Source organism: Oncorhynchus mykiss, chromosome 25 (assembly GCF_013265735.2).
Source record: "Oncorhynchus mykiss isolate Arlee chromosome 25, USDA_OmykA_1.1, whole genome shotgun sequence".
In the NCBI taxonomy this organism is placed as follows: Eukaryota; Metazoa; Chordata; class Actinopteri; order Salmoniformes; family Salmonidae; genus Oncorhynchus; species Oncorhynchus mykiss.
In genome coordinates, this window is record NC_048589.1 from 23,867,920 (window position 1) to 23,889,742 (window position 21,823).

Sequence of the window (21,823 nt, forward strand, 5' to 3'; positions counted from 1 at the left end):
CCACCTAGTGAATGACCTGCAGAGAGCTGGGACCAAAGTAACAAAGCCTACCATCAGTAACACAATACGCCGCCAGGGACTCAAATCCTGCAGTGCCAGACGTGTCCCCCTGCTTAAGCCAGTACATGTCCAGGCCCGTCTGAAGTTTGCTAGAGAGCATTTGGATGATCCAGAAGAAGATTGGGAGAATGTCATATGGTCAGATGAAACCAAAATATAACTTTTTGGTAAAAACTTTACTCGTCGTGTTTGGAGGACAAAGAATGCTGAGTTGCATCCAAAGAACACCATACCTACTGTGAAGCATGGGGGTGGAAACATCATGCTTTGGGGCTTTTTTTCTGCAAAGGGACTAGGACGACTGATCCGTGTAAAGGAAAGAATGAATGGGGCCATGTATCGTGACATTTTGAGTGAAAACCTCCTTCCATCAGCAAGGGCATTGAAGATGAAACCTGGCTGGGTCTTTCAGCATGACAATGATCCCAAACACACCGCCCAGGCAACGAAGGAGTGGCTTCGTAAGAAGCATTTCAAGGTCCTGGAGTGGCCTAGCCAGTCTCCAGATCTCAACCCCATAGAAAATCTTTGGAGGGAGTTGAAAGTCCATGTTGCCCAGCAACAGCCCCAAAGCATCACTGCTCTAGAGGAGATATGCATGGAGGAATGGGCCAAAATACCAGCAACAGTGTGTGAAAACCTTGTGAAGACTTACAGAAAACGTTTGACCACTGTCATTGCCAACAAAGGGTATATAACAAAGTATTGAGATAAACTTTTGTTATTGACCAAATACTTATTTTCCACCATAATTTGCAAATAAATTTATTGAAAATCCTACAATGTGATTTTCTGGATTTTTTCTCTCTCATTTTGTCTGTCATAGTTGAAGTGTACCTATGATGAAAATTCATTTTTAAGTAGGAGAACTTGCACAATTGGTGGCTGACTAAATACTTTTTTGCCCCACTGTATATTGTTCTCAGTTGTGTTATTTAACAATGTAAATCACAAGGAATTGGTGGTTTTGAATGGATTATTCCTTTAAGGGCAGATCTGTACAGTGCATTCAGAAAGTATTCAGAATGCCTTTTTCCACATTTTGTTACGTTACAGCCTTATTCTAAAATGTATTAAATAAATAAAAAATCCTCAATCTACACACAATACCCCATAATGACAACGTGAAAACAGGTTTAGAAGTTCTAGAAAATTAAGGGGAAAAAAAGAAATACCTTATTTACATAAGTATTTAGACCCTTTGCTATGAGACTCGAAATTGAGCTCAGGTGCATCCTGTTTTCATTGATCATCCTTAAGATGTTTCCACAACTTGGGAGTCCACATGTGATAAATGCAATTGATTGGACATGATTCGGAAAGGCACACACCTGTCTATAAGGTCCCAGATTTGGCAGTGCATGTCAGAGCAAAAACCACGCAATAAGGTCGAAGAAATTGTCCGTTGAGCTCCAAGACAGGATTGTGTCGAGGCACAGATCTGAGGAAGGTTACTAAAACAATCCTGCCACATTGAAGGTCCCCAAAAACACTGTGGCCTCCATCATTCTTAATCAGTTGCATCTCTAGGGGCGCTATTTCATTTTTGGATAAAAAACGTTCCCGTTTTAAGCGCGATATTTTGTCACGAAAAGATGCTCGACTATGCATATTCTTGACAGTTTTGGAAAGAAAACACTCTGAAGTTTCAGAATCTGCAAATATTTTGTCTGTAAGTGCCCCAGAACTCATTCTACAGGCGAAACCAAGATTATACGTCAAACAGGAAATGAGCAGAATTTCTGAAGCTCTGTTTTCTAATGTCTCCTTATATGGCTGTGAATGCGACAGGAATAAGCTTAGACCTTCTGCCGTTTCCCCAAGATGTCGGCAGCATTGTGACGTATTTGTAGGCATATCATTGGAAGATTGGCCATAAGAGACTACATTTTCCAGGGGTCCGCCCGGTGTCCTTTGTCTAAATTTGTGCGTAATCTTCAGGTGCGGGCATTTTCTCCTGGGATTCAGGAGAGAAAGCACACTTCCACGAACGATATATCATCGAAGAGATATGTGAAAAACACCATGAGGATTGATTCTAAACAACGTTTGCCATGTTTTCAGTCGATATTATGGAGTTAATTTGGAAAAAAGTTCGCGTTTTGAGGACTGAATTTTCGTGATGTACAAAACGGAGCTATTTCTAATACACAAATAATCTTTTTGGAAAAACTGAGCATCTGCTATCTAACTGAGAGTCTCCTCATTGAAAACATCTGAAGTTCTTCAAAGGTAAATGATTTTATTTGAAGGCTTTTATGTTTTTGTTGAAATGTTGCGTGCTGGATGCTAACGCTAATGCTACGCTAGCTAGCTACTTTTACACAAATGATTGTTTTCCAATGGTTGAGAAGCATATTTTGAAAATCTGAGATGACAGTGTTGTTTACAAAAGGCTAAGCTTGAGAGATAGCATATTTATTTCATTTCATTTGCGATTTTCATGAATAGTTAACGTTGTGTTATGCTAATGAGCTTGCTGATAGATTTACACAATCCTGGATAGCTAAACGTGACGCAGAAAACGGAGCGATTTGTCCTAAACAAATAATCTTTCAGGAAAAACTGAACATTTGCTATCTGAGAGTCTCCTCATTGAAAACATCTGAAGTTCTTCAAAGGTAAATGATTTTATTTGAATGCTTTTCTGTTTTTTTGTGTAAATGTTGCCAGCTGAATGCTAATGCTAAATGCTACGCTAAATGCTACGTTAGCCATCAATACTGTTACACAAATGCTTGTTTTGCAATGGTTGAGAAGCATATTTTGAAAATCTGAGATGACAGTGTTGTTAACAAAAGGCTAAGCTTGAGAGCTAGCATATTTATTTCATTTCATTTGCGATTTTCATGAATAGTTAACGTTGCGTTATGGTAATGAGCTTGAGTCTGTATTCACGATCCCGGATCCGGGATGGGGAGATCAGAAAGGTTAAATGGAAGAAGTTTGGAACCATCAAGACTCTGCCTAGAGCTGACCGCCCGGCCAAACTGAGCAATCGGGGGAGAAGGTCCTTGGTCAGGGAGGTGACCAAGAACCCGATGGTCACTGACAAAGCTCTAGAGTTCCTCTTTAGAGATGGGAGAACCTTCCAGAAGGACAACTATCTTTGCAGCCCTCCACCAATCAGGCCTTTATGGTAGTGGCCAGACAGAAGCCACTTCTCAGTAAAATGCACATAACCTTCAGGTGCTAAAAGCCATCTGAAGTAGAGGTCGACCGATTATGATTTTTCAACGCCGATACCGATTATTGGAGGATCAAAAAAGCCGATACCGATTAAATCGGCCGATTTATAAAAAATAAAAAAGTATTTGTAATAATGACAATTACAACAATACTGAATGAACACTTATTTTAACTTAATATAATACATCAATAAAATCAATTTAGCCTCAAATAAAATGAAACATGTTCAATTTGGTTTAAATAATGCAAAAACAAAGTGTTGGAGAAGAAAGTAAAAGTGTAATATGTGCCATGTAAAAAAGCGTGCCATGTAAAAAAACGTCTAAGTTCCTTGCTCAGAACATGAGAACATATGAAAGCTGGGGTTCCTTTTTTAACAGGAGTCTTCAATATTCCCAGGTAAAAAGTTTTAAGTTGTAGATATTATAGGACAATTTCTCTTTATACGATTTATATTTCATATACCTTTGACTATTGGATGTTCTTAAAGGCACTTTAGTATTGCCAGTGTAACAGTATAGCGTCCATCCCTCTCCTCGCCCCTACCTGGGCTCGAACCAGGAACACATCGACAACAGCCACCCTCGAAGCAGGACCTCAGACAACGGTTCACAGGACAACAACCCTAAGCACACAGCCAAGACAACAAAGGGCTGGCTTTAGAACAAGTCTCAGAATGTCCTTGTGTGGCCCAGCCAGAGCCCGGACTTGAACCCAATCGAACATCTCTGGAGAGACCTGAAAATAGCTGTGCCGCGACGATCCCTATCCAACCTGACACAGCTTGACAGGATATGCAGAGAACAATGGGAGAAACTCCCCAACTACAGGTGTGCCAAGCTTTCAGCGTCATACCCAAGAAGACTCGAGGCTGTTATCGCTGCCAAGGTGCTTCAAGAAAGTACTGAGTAAAGGGTCTGAATACTTATGTAAATGTGATGTTTCAGTTCTAAATTCTAAAATATATTTAGATTTGTTTAACATTGTTTTGTTACTATATGATTCCATATGTGTTATTTCATAGTTTTGATGTCTTCACTATTATTCTACAATGTAAAAAATAGTACAAATAATGAAAAAACCTGGAATTAGTAGGTGTGTCCAAACTTTTGAATGGTACTGTTCAGTCGTGGCCAAAAGTTGAGAATGACACAAATAATAGCTTTCAAAGTTTGCTGCTTCAGTGTCTTTAGATATTTTTGTCAGATGGTACTATGGAATACTGAAGTATAATTACAAGCATTTCATAAGTGTCAAAGGCTTTTATTGACAATTACATGAAGTTGATGCAAAGAGTCAATATTTGCATTGTTGTTTGCATCCTTCTTTTTCAAGACCTCTGTAATCCGTCCTGGCATGCTGTCAATTAACTTCTGGGCCACATCCTGACTGATGGCGGCCCATTCTTGCATAATCAATGCTTGGAGTTTGTCAGAATTTGTGTGTTTTTGTTTGTCCACCCGCCTCTTGAGGATTGACCACAAGTTCTCAATGGGATTAAGGTCTGGTGAGCTTCCTGGCCATGGACCCAAAATATTGATGTTTTGTTCCCTGAGACACTTAGTTATCACTTTTGCATTATGGCAAGGTGCTCCATCATGCTGGAAAAGGCATTGTGCGTCACCAAACTGTTCCTGGATGTTTGGGAGAAGTTGCTCTCAGAGGATGTGTTGGTACCATTCTTCATTCATGGCTGTGTTCTTAGGCAAAATTGTGAGTGAGCCCACTGAGAAGCAACCCCACACATGAATGGTCTCAGGATGCTTTACTGTTGGCATGACACAGGACTGATGGTAGCTCTCACCTTGTCTTCTCCGGACAGGTTTTTTTCCGGATGCCCCAAACAATCGGAAATGGGATTCATCAAAGAGAAAAATAAATTACTTTACCCCAGTCCTCAGCAGTCCAATCCCTGTACCTTTTGCAGAATATCAGTCTGTCCCTGATATTTTTCCTAGAGAAAAATGGCTTCTTTGCTGCCCTTCATGACACCAGGCCATCCTCCAAAAGTCTTCGCCTCACTGTGCGTACAGATGCACTCACACCTGCCTGCTGCCATTCTTGAGCAAGCTCTGTACTGGTGGTGCCCCGATCCCGCAGCTGAATCAACTTTAGGAGACGGTCCTGGCGCTTCCTGGACTTTCTTTGGTGCCCTGTAGCCTTCTTCACAACAATTGAACCGCTCTCCTTGAAGTTCTTGATGATCCGATAAATGGTTGATTTACGTACAATCTTACTGGCAGCAATATCCTTGCCTGTAAAGCCCTTTTTATGCAAAGCAATGATGACTGCACGTGTTTCCTTGCAGGCAACCATGGTTGACAGAGAAAGAACAATGATTCCAAGCACCACCCTTCTTTTGAATCTTCCAGACTGTTATTCAAACTCAATCAGCATGACAGAGTGATCTCCAGCCTTGTCCTCGTCAACACTCACACCAGTGTTAACGAGAGAATCACTGACATGTCGTCAGCTGGTCCTTTTATGGCAGGGCTGAAATGCAGTGGAAATGTTTTTTGGGGGATTCAGTTCATTTGCATGGCAAAGAGGGACTTTGCAATTAATTGCAATTCATCTGATCACTCTTCATAACATTCTGGAGTATATGCAAATTGCCATCATACAAACTGAGGCAGCAGACATTGTGAAAATTAATATTTGTGTCATTCTCAAAACTTTTGGCCACGACTATGTGTAGAATACATGTGTCTATAGACTGAGAGGAAAGGGTGGTCTTACCCGTGAAGAAGTTCTTCTGGGCGTAAATGAAGTGATAGGTGGCCTTGTACACCTCTATCTCACAGTTCCAGGACTGGGGCATGTTCCATACACAGGGATAGCTGGCAATCACATGGAACTGAGGGGACATGTAAAGGTAATAGTTTTTTGGATGGGCTGTGTCTGATTAATTTTTTTACTGTCTTTTTTGACATTTATGAATGTGTTATTAAATGTGTTTCTATGGGCTATAGTAGTAAAGGCCACATTTTTGTATAGAATTTTTTATACCCAAAGGGGTCCTAAAATTCTAAATCAAATAGTGAAATGATACATGGTATGAATTTGAATCCCCAAAATCACTCTGTTGCAGTACAAAACTTGTATTGGAAATTCAGGCTATGGCTTGTGGTAGAATAGGACCCCTACAGATTCCTATTGTACAGTACTTACAGCCAGCATCTCAGCCTCCAGTAGGGTCCTGTACTGCATGCTGGTGGTGGTGTCAACATGGAGCAGCTGACCTTTGATTGTGGGAGAGTAGCCTGGGGAGAGAGAGAAGAGAACGAATGCTCACAGACAGTCCAAGTTTGAACTTTATTGATGGTAATATTGATTAATGAGTCAGGATTAATGCATGCTTTCACGGCATCCCTCCTCTGTCTTACGCTGTAACCATAGACCTAATGACTATTGGTGTGCCGAGTAGTCGGATAAAACAAGAATTGTAACGGATATGGGCAATTGTCCTGATACGATTATGATCCAAGTATTTTTTGTTATTATCCGTGATCGGAAAGTAAGTCATTTTCGGGTGCCAGCGCGCATCTTTCAATCAAATACAAGGTGCTAGGTGGTCTAAATAACTAAACTGGCTAGTTTAGCTAAACTGGCTAGTCTGTAAAGAGAAGGGCGGGCTCTACGTTGACCCTGCTGCTCTGATTGAATAGAGCGAAGCTGTATTTCACCCGACCACTTCTACTTGCATGTTTCGGTTTGATAATTTATTGATGCTGCCTTCTGTTAGCCTCCTATGGGTAGGACATTTGCTCAAGCTATCAATGTGCAGCATAGTATCTAACAAGGAGGCAGAGGGTAGGGAGAAAAGATGACTGAGTGACAGCAAACTGCCTTCTGCAAGTTAAGGTCAGACACACACACTGCTCCTAATCTGCAGTTTATTTTGCAGGGAGATTGGTATTTTGACTACATCTATCTAGGCATATTTAAACACTTCCGTGCTTTCAGATCACGAATATCATCCGATCCTAATATCAACTGTTAATTATGGATACGATTACGAATATGGTCAGGTCGGCACACCCCTACTAAAGACACACACTTTCTTCTAACCTGTTGTTTCTCTCAGTGTCCCACTCACCAGACTCCCCCACAGTCATGGGGATATTCACTTCCAGATAAGAGCCTGCTCCGACATTCACGTGGACAGCATTGGTTTCCTAAGAGCAAAAAAATCCAGAGCGCATAATGTGAGAAACACATGATCCCATTGTGGAATGGATTATAATAGTTTAGAGCTATTTAGATCCGGCATTATCTAATACAAAGAGCTTTTTAAAAAAATGAGAGAGGAGAGAGAGTGAGAAGCCTGATCTCCTAGTACCCTGTTTTTGGTGAAGAGCAGGTCTATTGTGGCATCTGCAATGATGTTCATGCGCAGCTCAAAGGCTAGGATCTGTCTGGGTGTGCCAGGCTGAGCCACCTCCGTAACACCCAAGGACTGGTAGTCTGCCGGGAGGAAGAACTTCCACAGGCAGTCCCTGCATACAGAAATATAAATATTAGTAATTATATTCCTATGGTCTCTGCACACAGGAGGGAATGCTGTTGAGTCTGGTGAACAGCCAATTATGTTTTATGTAGTAGTATAGTTAGTTTGTGTGTGTACCTCTGCCTGTCTGCCCAGGGTCCATAGTTGAAGTCAGTTCCTTTTCCACAGACTATGTCCAGACCCCAGCAGGGAGGCAGATCTTGCAGTTTGGTGCCCTCTCCACACAGCTCTGGATCCCCACTCTCCTGTTCCTCTGGGACCAGGCCTGACAATACACACACAAGAATATGAATTACTAATGACTTTACATGTATAAAAAAATCTATTCAGGACTCTTCGATCCTGGCAAACAGACCAGAATTCTACACAATATGGTCGTACCTGGTTCATCCTGGTAATAGTAGATGTCCACGTCATTAGACTGCATGACCACAAATCCTTCTCCCATCAGTCTGGGCGGCCTATGGAGGACAACAGAGGTTGTATTCTTTAGGATTAAGAGGCTAGGTTTTAGGGTCGATGGTCAGCTCACTTATCGTTCAGCGGGCCTATGTAATGGGGTTTAGGGTCAAAGGTCAACTTACTCGTCGTTCTGCATGCCCAGGTAGCGTGGGCTGGGTACGAGCATGACGCGGACATTCTCCAGAGAGCCCTTGACGATGTGCATGTATTGGTCCAGGTGGCTGGAGGGGGGTTTGGTGGCGTAGGTCAGGAAGGCATCCTCAAAATTCACACATATCGTCTGTGGGAGGTGGTGGTTCCCAAATGCTAAGCGACCCTGGAGAAATGCACACGATACAATGATGAGAATTAAACATAAGTGCACTTTCAGATAACCTAACTATTGACTAGCGTGTGTGATGTCTCAGATGAAGCTAAGCTAACGGGAAACTTACTGTGCTGATGTTGACTTTGATGACGGGGATGAGGGATCTCCAAGATGACGACGGGTCAGGAGTCTCTGCTTTGATGTTAACACTATCCAGGCTCTTTTCTCGTTCCTCTCTTCCTCTCTCCTCATCTTTTTTGGGAGGTATGAGGGTGGGGTCCAACCCGAAGGTCTCCTGTAGCCGTGCGTAGAGGTCTGTGCGGTTGTAAACGTGGAACTCAAATCCATTTACGGTCACGTAGAGCCTGGTCTCAGCTTTGGGGTCTGGAGAAGAGAAGAACAAGATCTGTAACATTGATATGATGGTCAAGAAGAGTACAAGCCATTTGAGTTATTGCGGCCTCCCACCACTCCTACACCTATGGACTTGTTTCCCATATCAAAACAATGTATCTTGAACAATCCACTGACCGTGCTGTTTCTGCTTAGGGTTATACATTTTCCACCAGCGGAATATAAGGAAACCATCTTGTATTCTGTAACACAAAATACATTGAAGGTAGAATAAAAAATAGCATTAGAATATAAGCATGTATTGTACAGAGAGTAGAATACATAACACTGTAAAAGTAAGCACCTGATGGACATGTCTTCGTTGATGAAGTACACATCTCTGAACATGACCTTCCCCGACAGCACCGAGAAGGAGAAGGAGCCTGTGGAGAGAGAGAGGACAGACAGTCAGACAGTGATGCTAAAACTGATGCAAGTAGGTCACAGAGTCACACTGAATTTCAGACACGCAAACATTAGATTCTTCACACTGAATTCCATAAATAAGGCACCTGGTAGCCAAGTCTCGTGCAAGGTTCATAATTCACGCATCTGCAAGCTTGTTTCATTACATTATTTACACTCACCAATGTGAATGTAGCCATTCTTGTAGAGTCTGTTGATGATGAGGGTTAAGATGAGGCCAATGTTACGGGAGTTGTAGTAGGTCAGGTAGATGATCCATCCACAGGACAGAATGGTGGCTGGAAGAGAAAACAGAGCGTCACTGATGTCCCACCATCCTTAGTTCGGGAGGAAATGTTTGGTACTGTCGTAACGACTTCATTAAGGTTGTCACAAAAGTGACACAATAGCTGGTCCACGTCCTGCCATGACTCAAGTGAAAGACGGGTTACCATTAAGAATGGAATTACACCCCTGGTTACCACTGACTCAGAAGGTTTAAACTATGTCTCATATTGTTATGATAGTGTTAAATGAGGCTTCACTCCTGTATACTTGGAGTTAAGTGCTCCCCATTCATCAACTCTAATTTGAGAAATGGGTGTGATTCACTGCAGCCAGCCCTCTCTCTAACTCAGGTATTTTTCCACCCGCACTCTTAGTCTAGAAAATTTCCTCAACACTTACCCACAAGTAGCCACACAAAATTGGAGTCATGCTTGGTGAGGAAATCATCTAAGTCTCCAAAACTAGGGAAGGTGCTGTCGTTGGCTTTGGCATCCATGACTACAGCTGCGGCTCAGTATGACAACCAGCACTGAAACAGACCAAATGGTATCATAAGATGAGTTTACTGATTATCCCAGCAGAAAGCCAAATAACTCAAGTGTTTCAAAATCAATTACTCTGGGAAAACGCCAGACATAACACATTTCTCTTCTAGCACTAACGCAGATTCTACTAGTCAATGAATCATCAAATGCCTTTGCTTGGTTGAATTAGGTGTGCTGCTACAAAAATGAACAAACGTGTGCAATAGCTGAGGGACCCTGAGTAACGGATTGAAAAAGCCTAACTAGTTGCCAACATTGTTAAAAGAATTGCATGACATGTTAGTAAAGGGTCATTCCATTTGATTTCAATCACTTTTTGAATGGACCACTTTTGATTTGAATTAAACTTTCATACTTATTTGCTTATGGTAGAAATGGTCAGAAAGTGACTTTTTGGACTTCAATGCAAAAACATTTTAGGAGATAGAGGTGCTCAGGTGACCCATTTTGCATACACCACCTTGCCATGAGACATCCCAGGTCTTCATCACTGGAAAAGATATACAGTTGAGTGTGATATAATTTAAAAGCTTACAAGCAGGGTTGTCAAACTATTTTATTGTTAAAAATCTTTTATCCTTTAATTTAAATTGTAAAAAAAAAAAAAAAAAAAAAAAAAAGGTAAAATCCAAATGTTTTCATTTTCACATTATGTTGTAGTTTGACTAGAGTTGGGTGGTATCCCGATTGTCATACCATTTCTGTACTATATGGTATTACCGGAAATGCACACAAGGGGCGCTATTTCTAAAATAATATGTATGGTTTTCTTGGACGCACAAAATAATTTAGGCAACAGGGATCTTGATCCAGGAGCGGATTGAATGTCTCTAGTCTGTGTACCAGTCTTCTTAGCTAACATTCCACTCCATGTAATTGCCAAACACTGGCCTTTAGGCAATCTCAACGTTCAATATGCAGCTGGATTTACGACAGAGTTGCTCATTGGTTGTTGGAAATTACATAAACATTTTCCAGGACAACACATACAGCCTGAAAAATAGAATTAGAAATTATAACAAAGTCAAAAACAAACATTTAGCTGTTAGCTAGGCAAGTTGTTGTATTGTGAGGCTTAAAATCAAAGCAGAGGTTTTGTGGTTGGATTTGCAATATGTATTTAGTTTGAGAACAACCTTTTTTTTTTTTTTTTTTACAATTTTACCCCTTTTTCTCCCCAATTTCGTAGTATCCAATTGTGTAGTAGCTACTATCTTGTCTCATCGCTACAACTCCCGTACGGGCTCGGGAGAGACGAAGGTTGAAAGTAATGCGTCCTCCGATACACAACCAACCAAGCCGCTGCTTCTTTAACACAGCGCACATCCAACCCGGAAGCCAGCCGCACCAATGCGCCGGAGGAAACACCGTGCACCTGGCCACCTTGGCTAGCGTACACTGCGCCCAGCCCGCCACAGGAGTCGCTGGTGCGCGATGAGACAAGGACACCCCTACCGACCAAGCCCTCCCTAACCCGGGCGACGCTAGGCCAATTGTGCGTCGCCCCACGGACCTCCCGGTCGCGGCCGGTTACGACAGAGCCTGGGCGCGAACCCAGGACTCTGATGGCACAGCTGGCGCTGCAGTACAGCGCCCTTAACCACTGCGCCACCCGGGAGGCCCAAAGTTTGAGAACAACTTTTGACAGACTGGTATTGTCTGGACAAAAAAACAAAATGTTTGCTTAGCAATTGCTTACAAACGTGTTCTGTTGAGGAAAAAAAAAGTATAGATTCCAAATATTTGGATAATTGTTGTGAATGGAGGATAGCTGTGAGGGCTATCGAATCAGAATCAACTCCTCTGTCCTCCTCGAGCAAATTAATGATTGAATGTTCATATTTGAAGATGGCAGAAAGGCCAGTCTCTTTGGCAATGACAAGGAGTGCAATATTAGCTAAAGAAGCTGGTACTCAGGCTAGAATGTATGCTGTAACCAAGAAGTTTGATCTAGACATATTGCCACTTAGCTAGCAAGTTAACAAACCAAATGCATAGCTGGAGCCCTGAGCTGGATTTAATTTATTTGAAACATTTTAGATTTCTCATAGTTATACTTAAGTCACTGCTTATAACTAACTATGGGTTAAACACAGACCCCCACGAGGTGGTGATTTTCAAAAAACGATATTCAAATATACCATTTATACCAAGGTATCGCCCAAGCCTAAATTTGACCCTATTTGACATATTCTGAGGTGCTTGTTTTATGCCCGCCATCAGTTGAGACAGCATACTCTTGAATACAGGGTAGGTATAGGGCTGTGGCGATCACGAAATTTCATCAGCCGGTGATTGTCAAGCAAATAACTGACGGTCTTAACTAACATAAACACATAATCTCCTGGCTTCCACTAATGCAGACCTTTGGAACATCTACATTTTAAAGTCTAATAAATCCATGTAATTTAGTCTACACCATCACAATAAATGCATTATTTATTTTAGACAGGTCTAAAGGAACATGTGAAGAAAATGTAGTCTATATTTCAGAAGAACAGAATAGCATACTCCGAGTTGTCCTTATGTGAGGCCCTGAGCTGGCTATGCCAAATGGCTAGGGGCTACACTAGTTCATTTAGCAGAAAAGATTTGCTTAGAATTCCATGGCGTCATTTTATGGTATGAAGAATACAATTGAACAAAGCTGAATAAAATAAAGGATATTTTCTCCAAACGATTTGAGGGAGTGCGCACATGCAGGTATTCTGTGTTGAGCGGTTCACAAAGAAACAGGTACTGAACAGGTATGTGCTTGATTTAGCATTAGTAATGTAACTTTAGTTGTGATACAAACATTGGGCTATATGTTTTGATTTTTAATACATTGTAAGGCTGCATGATGCAACTAATGATGATTTGTTTTTTGCGCAGGCTGTACACACTTCATCAGTCACTCATTCACAATTTGACAAGCACTTGATAATGCCTCAAGTTTCATGGCGGCATCCCATTTGTGTGGTCATAATGCACTATAAAAAAATCCATGCCTTTAGTGGCCAGTGGCCGTTGTGCCCTTCACCCTGAGCACTGCACACTCAATAACGTGATTGGGTCTTTCTCACAGGCTACAAGTGAAGACAGACTCATCGGGAATGCAAATGCATGCATCCTTATCCAATTCTGAGGTGCATACTGAAGATATTGGAAGAACTGTCCACATTTACTTTTTCGTCAGCCAACAAGATGAGTAGGCCTAACAAACAGCAAAACATTAGCCCATGTCACTCTACTATCCCCCATAGTACAAAGGTTGACCTACTCCATTCTATGCGAGAAATAAATATTACCAACATAGTCTAGGATAGTTGTGGGATGCGATAGAGCCCAAATTAATACAACCACTAGCACTAAAAATGTTTTTTTAAGCAATTTGGCCGACGCAACAGATCAGAACGTTTAGCCTAAAATATTGATAGCCTAATAGTTTATTTCTTCACATTACAAGCACAGCAATGCACAAGTTATAGTAGGCTATATGCAAATGTTCCATTACCAGGAAAACACCATCATCAAAAGTGACCGCAAATGCAATTATGCATGCATTGCTTATATTATAAAAGGTGCATTTTTATGGTGAAAATGATCTTCCCCAAACTTCAAACTCACACGCTGCTTATGTATGCCAGTTAGGCTCTACACCCCTTGTAAAGCGGATTAATGTGCTTAAGAAGTTATTTGGCCACTTTAGTTGATACAAACCGTATCAAAATATATAGGCCTATGGGCAAGGCCATATGAAGTGTGAGACTTTGATTTGAAAAATTTGCTAAAAGAAAGTATTTGTTTATTTTTCTGGGGATCATTCACAAGCAACAATACATAACTCACAAGCTAACATTGTCACCCATCAGACTATTCTTGATTTCATCTTATTTTTACATAGACTAAATAATAAACTCAGCAAAAAAAGAAAACGTCCTCTCGCTGTCAACTGCGTTTATTTTCAGCAAACTTAACATGTGTAAATATTTGTATGAACATAACAAGATTCAACAACAGAAACAAGTCTCTCACCGTTGCAGGTTGCTATAGACCACCCTCTGCCCCCAGCTGTGCCCTGGACACCATTAATGAATTGATTTGCCCCCCCCCCCCTTTTTTGTAGAATTGTCTGTCTCCCTCCCTCTCTCTCTCTCTCTCTCTCTGTCGTGGTTATAATGGATAGTTCAGTGACATTCATTCGTTTCGTTATAGAATGGATGTTTCGGCGGTTGTCGTTCTTCACGTTCAATTCCTAGCTGCAGACTAGTAATTCATATCAAAGACTTGTTCTTATTCTGTCGGTATCGATAGTCTAAGAGTTTAACCACGTGGTATGGTTAAAAAATTCAGCAATGGTCTACAACCTTTGTCCTCTCCTAATGGAGAAAAACATGGTCTGCTGATAATTTCTCAAAGTTGGGTTTTATTCAGAATTGCAGAAAAGGGGCTGTCCCAGGATGCCTGACCCTAACTGGGCTCAGGGGCGGTCCTCTGATTTAGTTCAAATCATAAGGGAATTGTATTTTCCTTCATTAAACAGTCCAAAATCATATTACACAATTTTACAAACAGTATCATACTCACTCATCTTATACAACAATTAGATGTAAACCTCATATCTGAGGCTATTATATAAACAGCGTTATGGTAATGTGGCCACACCGTCTCCCAAGAGCTTCCCCAAGTTGTAACAAACGGACCAGTTCGCAGCTGGATTCTTCACCGATCTTTTATACTTTCTCCGAAACATGAAATTTGTTCGTACCTCAAATTCTGAGGTGAGAGAAATTCCTTTGTGCTTTATGAAAATTTACTCTGCCTCTTATACTATGTGGCAGGGTCTTCTCAGGAATTTACGACCTCTCTCGAACCACAGCAACCTAGTTGAAGGAGGCAAGGGGGAGGCAATGAGAGGGGGATGGGGCTTGCTATACCCAAAGAGGGCAATGTCATGACACACTCTAAACCCAAACTGCTACAGACCTTTATCCATCCTACCCTGCCTTTCTAAGGTCTTTGAAAGCCTAGTTAACAAACAGATTACCGACCATTTAGAATCTCACCGTACCTTCTCCGCTATGCAATCTGGTTTCAGAGCTGGTCATGGGTGCAACTCAGCCACGCTCAAGGTCCTAAACGATATAACCTCCATCAATAAGAGACATTACAGTGCAACCATATTCATCGACCTGGCTAAGGCTTTCGACTCTGTCAATCACAACATTATTATTGGCAAACTCAACAGCCTTGGTTCCTCAAATGATTGCCTCGCTTGGTTCACCAACTACACCAGAAACAAAATTGTAGACCTGCACCAGGCTGGGAAGACTGAATATGCAATAGGAAAGCAGCTTGGTTTGAACAGATTAACTGTGGGAGCAATTATTAGTAAATGGAAGACATACAAGACCACTGATAATCTCCCTCGATCTGGGGCTCCACGCAAGATCTCACCTGTGGGGTCACAATGATCACAAGAACGGTGAGCAAAAATCCCAGAACCACACGGGGGGACCTAGTGAATGAACAGCAGAGAGCTGGGACCAAAGTAACAAAGCCTACCTACCATCAGTAACACACTACGCCGCCAGGGACTCAAATCCTGCAGTGCCAGACGCGTCCCCCTGCTTAAGCCAGTACATGTCCAGGCCCGTCTGAAGTTTGCTAGAGAGCATTTGGATGATCCAGAAGAAGATTGGGAGAATGTCATATGGTCAGATGAAACCAAAATATAACCTTTTGGTAAAAACTCAACTCATCGTGTTTGGAGGACAAAGAATTCTGAGTTGCATACCTACTGTGAAGCATGGGGGTGGAAACCAAAGGGACTAGGACGACTGATCCGTGTAAAGGAAAGAATGAATGGGGCCATGAGATTTTGAGTGAAAACCTCCTTCCATCAGCAAGGGCATTGAAGATGAAACGTGGCTGGGTCTTTCAGCATGACAATGATCCAAAACACACCGCCAGGGCAACGAAGGAGTGGCTTCGTAAGAAGCATTTCAAGGTCCTGGAGTGGCCTAGCCAGTCTTCAGATCTCAACCCCATAGAAAATCTTTGGAGGGAGTTGAAAGTCCGTGTTGCCCTGCAATAGCCCCAAAGCATCACTGCTCTAGAGGAGATCTGCATGGAGGAATGGGCCAAAATACTAGCAACAGTGTGTGAAAACCTTGTGAAGACTTACAGAAAATGTTTGACCTCTGTCATTGCCAACAAAGGGTATATAACAAAGTATTGAGATAAACTTTTGTTATTGACCAAATACTTATTTTCCACCATAATTTGCAAATAAATTCATTAAAAAGCCTACAATGTGATTTTCTGGATATTTTTTCTCATTTTGTCTGTCATAGTATAAGTGTACCTATGATGAAAATTACAGGCCTCTCATCTTTTTAAGTGGGAGAACTTGCACAATTGGTGGCTGACTAAATACTTTTTTGCCCCACTGTATTACTGATGCTCTCACTGCTGGTGATTGTCTGATCCACCTCTATGCAGACGACAGCATTCTGTATACCTCTGGCCCTTCTTTGGACGCTGTGTTAACTAACCTCCAAATGAGCTTCAATGCCATACAACTCTCCTTCTGTGGTCTCCAACTGCTCTTAAACGCTAGTAAAAACTAAATGCATGCTCTTCAACCGATCACTGCCCGCACCTGCCCACCCGTCCAGCATCACTACTCTGGACGGTTCTGACTTAGAATATGTGGACAACTACAGACTCACATTAAACATCTCCAATCCAAAATTAAATCTAAAATCGGCTTCCTACTTCGCAACAAAACATACTTCACTCATGCTGCCAACATACCCTCGTAAAACTGACCATCCTACCGATCCTTGACTTCGGCAATGTCATTTACAAAATAGCCTCCAACACTCTACTCAACAAATTGGATGCAGTCTATCACAGTGCCATCCATTTTGTCACCAAAGCCCCATATACTACCCACCACTGCAACCTGTATGCCCTCGTTGGCTGGCCCTCGCTTCATACTCGTCTCCAAACACACTGGCTCCAGGTCATCTAAAAGTCTCTGCTAGGTAAAACCCCAACTTATCTCAGCTCACTGGTCACCATAGCAGCACCCACCCGTAGCACGCGCTCCAGCAGGTATATCTCACTGGTCACCCCCAAAGCCAATTCTTCATTTGGCTGCCTCTCCTTCCAGTTCTCTGCTGCCAATGACTGGAACGAACTGCAAAAATCTCTGAAGCTGGGGACTCTTACGTCCCTCACTAGCTTTAATCACCAGCTGTCAGGGCAGCTCACAGATCACTGCACCTGTACATAGCTCATCTGTAAATAGCCCATCCAATCTACCTCATCCCCATACTGTATATATTTATCTTGCTCCTTTGCACCCTAGTATCTCTACTTGCACATTCATATTCTGCACATCTACCATTCCAGACTTTAATTGCTATATTGTAATTACTTCACCACCATGGCCTATTTATTGCCTTACCTCTCTTATCCTACCTCATTTGCACATGCTGTATATAGATTTTCTACTGTATTATTGATTGTATGTTTGTTTAATCCATGTGTAACTCTGTGTTGTTGTATGTGTCAAACTGCTTTGCTTTTTCTTGGCCAGGTCACAGTTACAAATGAGAACTTGTTCTCAACTAGCCTACCTTGAAGGACCGCGTTAATGCAGCTGGTGGCCACACCAGATACCGACTGTTACTTTTGATTTTGACCCCACCTTTGTTCAGGGACACATTATTCCATTTCTGTTAGTCACATTTATTTATTTATTTTATTTCACCCTTAAATAAGGGTGAAATAAAATAAATAAATAAATGTGACTAACAGAAATGGAATAATGTGTCCCTGAACAAAGGTGGGGTCAAAATCAAAAGTAACAGTCAGTATCTGGTGTGGCCACCAGCTGCATTAAGTACTGCAGTGCATCTCCTCCTCACGGACTGCACCAGATTTGCCAGTTCTTGCTGTGAGATGTTACCCCACTCTTCCACCAAGGCACCTGCAAGTTCCCGGACATTTCTGGGGGGAATGGCCCTAGCCCTCACCCTCCGATCCAACAGGTCCCAGACGTGCTCAATGGGATTGAGATCTGGGCTCTCGCTGGCCATGGCAGAACACTGACATTCCTGCCTTGCAGGAAATCACGCACAGAATGAGCAGTATGGCTGGTGGCAATGTCATGCTGGAGGGTCATGTCAAGATGAGCATGCAGGAAGGGTACCACATGAGGGAGGAGGTCGTCTTCCCTGTAATGCACAACATTGAGATTGCCTGCAATGACAACAAGCTCAGTCCGATGTGACACACCGCCCCAGATCATGACGGACCCTCCACCTCGATCCCACTCCAGAGTACAGGCCTCGGTGTAACGCTCATTCCTTCGACGATAAACGCAAATCCGACCATCACCCCTGGTGAGACAAAACCGCGATTCGTCAGTGAAGAGCACTTTTTGCCAATCCTGTCTGGTCCAGCAACGGTAGGTTTGTGCCCATAGGCGATGTTGTTGCCGGTGATGTCTGGTGAGGACCTGCCTTACAACAGGCCTACAAGCCCTCAGTTCAGCCTCTCTCAGCCTATTGTGGACAGTCTGAGCACTGATGGAGGGATTGTGCGTTCCTGGTGTAACTCGGGCATTTGTTGTTGCCATCCTGTTCCTGTGCAGGTGCTGTTACACATGGTCTGCCACTGCAAGGATGATCAGCTGTCCGTCCTGTCTCCCTGTAGCGCTGTCTTAGGCGTCTCACAGTATGAACATTGCAATTTATTACCCTGGCCACGTCTGCAGTCCCCATGCCTCCTTGCAGCATGCATAAGGCACATTCACGCAGATGAGCAGGGACCCTGGGCATCTTTCTTTTGGTATTTTTCAGAGCCAGTAGAAAGGCCTCTTTAGTGTCCTAAGTTTTCATAACTTTGACCTTAATTGCCTACCTTCTGTAAGCTGTTAGTGTCTTAACGACCGTTCCACAGGTGCATGTTCATTAATTATTAATGGTTCATTGAACAAGCATGAGAAATAGTGTTTAAACCCTTTACAATAAAGATCTGTGAAGTTATTTGGATTTTTACGAATGATCTTTGAAAGACACGGTCCTAAAAAAGGGGTGTTTCTTTTTTCCCCTGAGTTTATATGTGTGAAATTAGTTTTTTCCCTGAGTTTATATGTGTGAAATTTGTTTTGATTTAGAATGGACCGTTATCATGCACCTGTATCGAAACAGGGGCATCGGAGGAAAAAATACGTCATCTATGCACTTAAATAACGAATAGAGGACGAGGTAGGCTATACTCCTGTTGTAAATATAAGCAATTACTTAATATTAGGAAAGTTGAAAAATAAATATAGTAGGCCTAGCCTATAGAAAGCTGATTCTCCTCTTTTTAGTAGAGGCCATCACTCTGTTCTCACCAATTGCATAGCCTATAGAAATGTTGTGCAACATAAGCTCGTGGGCTCTCATGAAGTGTTTAATTCGATTTTCGATTACATTTGCATTGATGTCAGAGTGATTAGAGGGACAATAGAGTGCTGAGTACCAGGTAGTTAGCAAGTTTAGTAGGCTACTAATGACCATCAGCAGCATCAGAGATTGGAGAGAGCCTAATTAACGTGATTAAGCTGTCATGTGGAATTTGACTGCCTTCATGACTCAAGACCGCCGGTGTGGCAGAAATACAGTCACAGCAACAGCCCTAGGTGAGTGTCATTTCAATCATAGAAATATAATTCATTTTGTGGACATATCCCTTCAGAATACTGCAATTTAACTGGTACATTTAAATATAATTGTAATTATAATTTTTACTTCCAATTACTACCACAAAGGTGGCTGCCGGTCCATCCACCATAGAATGTCAACTTAATAGAAATGTCTATTAATTTATATTCAATAAGTTATTTATCTACACTGTTCAACCAATCCAGTAAATTCCCACCATTTACACTCATGGGAATTGGCCTACATTGATAAGGATAAATTCAAATATTTCTTACATTAGAAATATGAAATGCATAACGATTGTACCAATTGGAAGGGAACAGTTGAGATAATGGTGAAATTATTAGACCAAAGGTGAGTACGACAGTTCACCTGACAAGACTGAATCCAAACATTACACTGTTGATTTTATGTGCATTTTACATTTACTGTACTTTTCCGCATTTGTTGATAATGAAATCTAAAAATACTCTGGATTCAGTAACATGATAGGACCATTCCTGGAAAAAGTGAAGTAGCTGCAACATAAGACTAAAACATTAGAAGAGTTTAAGTGAGAGGATTAACATGTGTCTCCAAGTGGCCACACATCTCTTCAAAGTGCACAGTTCCTAAGCAATTTGAATGCACTTTTATGACTCAAAGAAGAGTCTTCAACTATAAGGTACTTTTTCCCCCTTAAAAAAAATAAATAAAAATATCCTAGCTGTTAAACTATAGCAAGGACACTTGTATTTGTTTAGTCTGGAACACAACCCTGCTTCCCCGCCATCACACAATTACTGTCGTTCTTTACTCCATACAAAAACAGCCAATTATAAATCACAATCCAGAGAAGGTGGGCATGATTTGAAAGCTTGTTTTATTGCCAACATGACTAGCTAAGTTATAAAATACAAGCTTACAGTGTTAAGCTTTCACAAGGCAATTCAACTTTTTTTATTTTTTCGCATAGAAAGTAGTCATGAGTGCATTCATGAGCATATGCCGCAGCTCATTTTCTTCAAAATAAACAAACATTTGCTCATTCTGTTCAGAACAACCCCAGGGTATGAAAACATAAACTTGTAACTGTACATCAAAACAGAGATCACAAATGTTGACACTGTGTATGACATGAGATTTATGATTTGGAAATGTTTAGTGTACATTTGGACTCGCGGGTGTTTGGCTTACTTGTATGAGATCAAAGCGTTAATTATAATCCTCAACATCTGATCTTTCAAAATACATAAAGTCAGCTTAATTTACAGCATTTCCCTCACTCAAAACAAAACATTTGCACAATTACTAGGAGGGATGGAGGCAACTTCTTGTCACGCGGTGCTCAAGTTCCTAACGGCTGCCAGTCAAACCCCATAATGCACTGTGAAGTGCAGAGCCAGAACGTTGATGTCATGTACAGCATCTAACATTTTCAATCTGTATACGAGTGTAAAGAGTTCAAATCCAAAAGTGGAAGTAGAGTCATAGGCTCCCTTTCATTCCCCTGAAAACCAGAACATCCAGTTGCTGGGGACTCAGCTGAGGCTAAGTTACAACATATTCAAAAATGAAAAGAATCTGAGTTTAAACGCTTTTAGATAATTTATGTGAACGCGGCAATTAGCAGTTGAAACAATTACAAAAGTGTCCTCCTCACCACTGTTAAGGTAAAAAGCTGAGGGATTGGGCTGGAGAAATCTAACCATTCAGATTCATAGATAGAGCTATGGATGCAAGGACTGACCATCCATGATAACAAAATTATTAGTTTCAACCATGTTTTGATGGTATACAGTGTTTGTTTACATTTACTTTGTTTACAAGCATTGGAGTAAAACAAGCTTATATTTTGGGTTCATGAGACATTCATAAGAAGTTATTTTGATAAATCAATGAATACATCATTCATATATCATTTAAAAAAATGTAGCAACTGCAGATTGACCCTTTAAAAAAAAGGTACAAATATTTT

At 41.5% G+C, this 21,823-nt stretch overlaps 1 protein-coding gene across 16 annotated transcripts in view; it reads right to left on the reverse strand.

Annotated features, from left to right (window-relative positions):
• The window catches only part of LOC110505661 (transmembrane protein KIAA1109 homolog), a 91,920-nt gene that overhangs the window by 68,140 nt on the left and 1,957 nt on the right, over nt 1-21,823 (reverse strand). For all 16 annotated transcript variants that reach the window (XM_021585037.2, XM_036962777.1, XM_036962779.1 and 13 more), the window contains exons 2-13: nt 10,014-10,143; nt 9,509-9,625; nt 9,226-9,304; nt 9,060-9,124; nt 8,656-8,912; nt 8,344-8,537; nt 8,141-8,220; nt 7,877-8,024; nt 7,592-7,748; nt 7,349-7,427; nt 6,421-6,512; nt 5,989-6,106 (exon numbers count right to left, since the gene is read on the reverse strand). In XM_021585037.2, coding sequence (XP_021440712.1) covers nt 5,989-6,106; nt 6,421-6,512; nt 7,349-7,427; nt 7,592-7,748; nt 7,877-8,024; nt 8,141-8,220; nt 8,344-8,537; nt 8,656-8,912; nt 9,060-9,124; nt 9,226-9,304; nt 9,509-9,625; nt 10,014-10,110 — 1,483 coding nt within the window. In that variant the 5' untranslated portion in view covers nt 10,111-10,143. The remainder of the gene's footprint in view (nt 1-5,988; nt 6,107-6,420; nt 6,513-7,348; nt 7,428-7,591; nt 7,749-7,876; nt 8,025-8,140; nt 8,221-8,343; nt 8,538-8,655; nt 8,913-9,059; nt 9,125-9,225; nt 9,305-9,508; nt 9,626-10,013; nt 10,144-21,823) is intronic.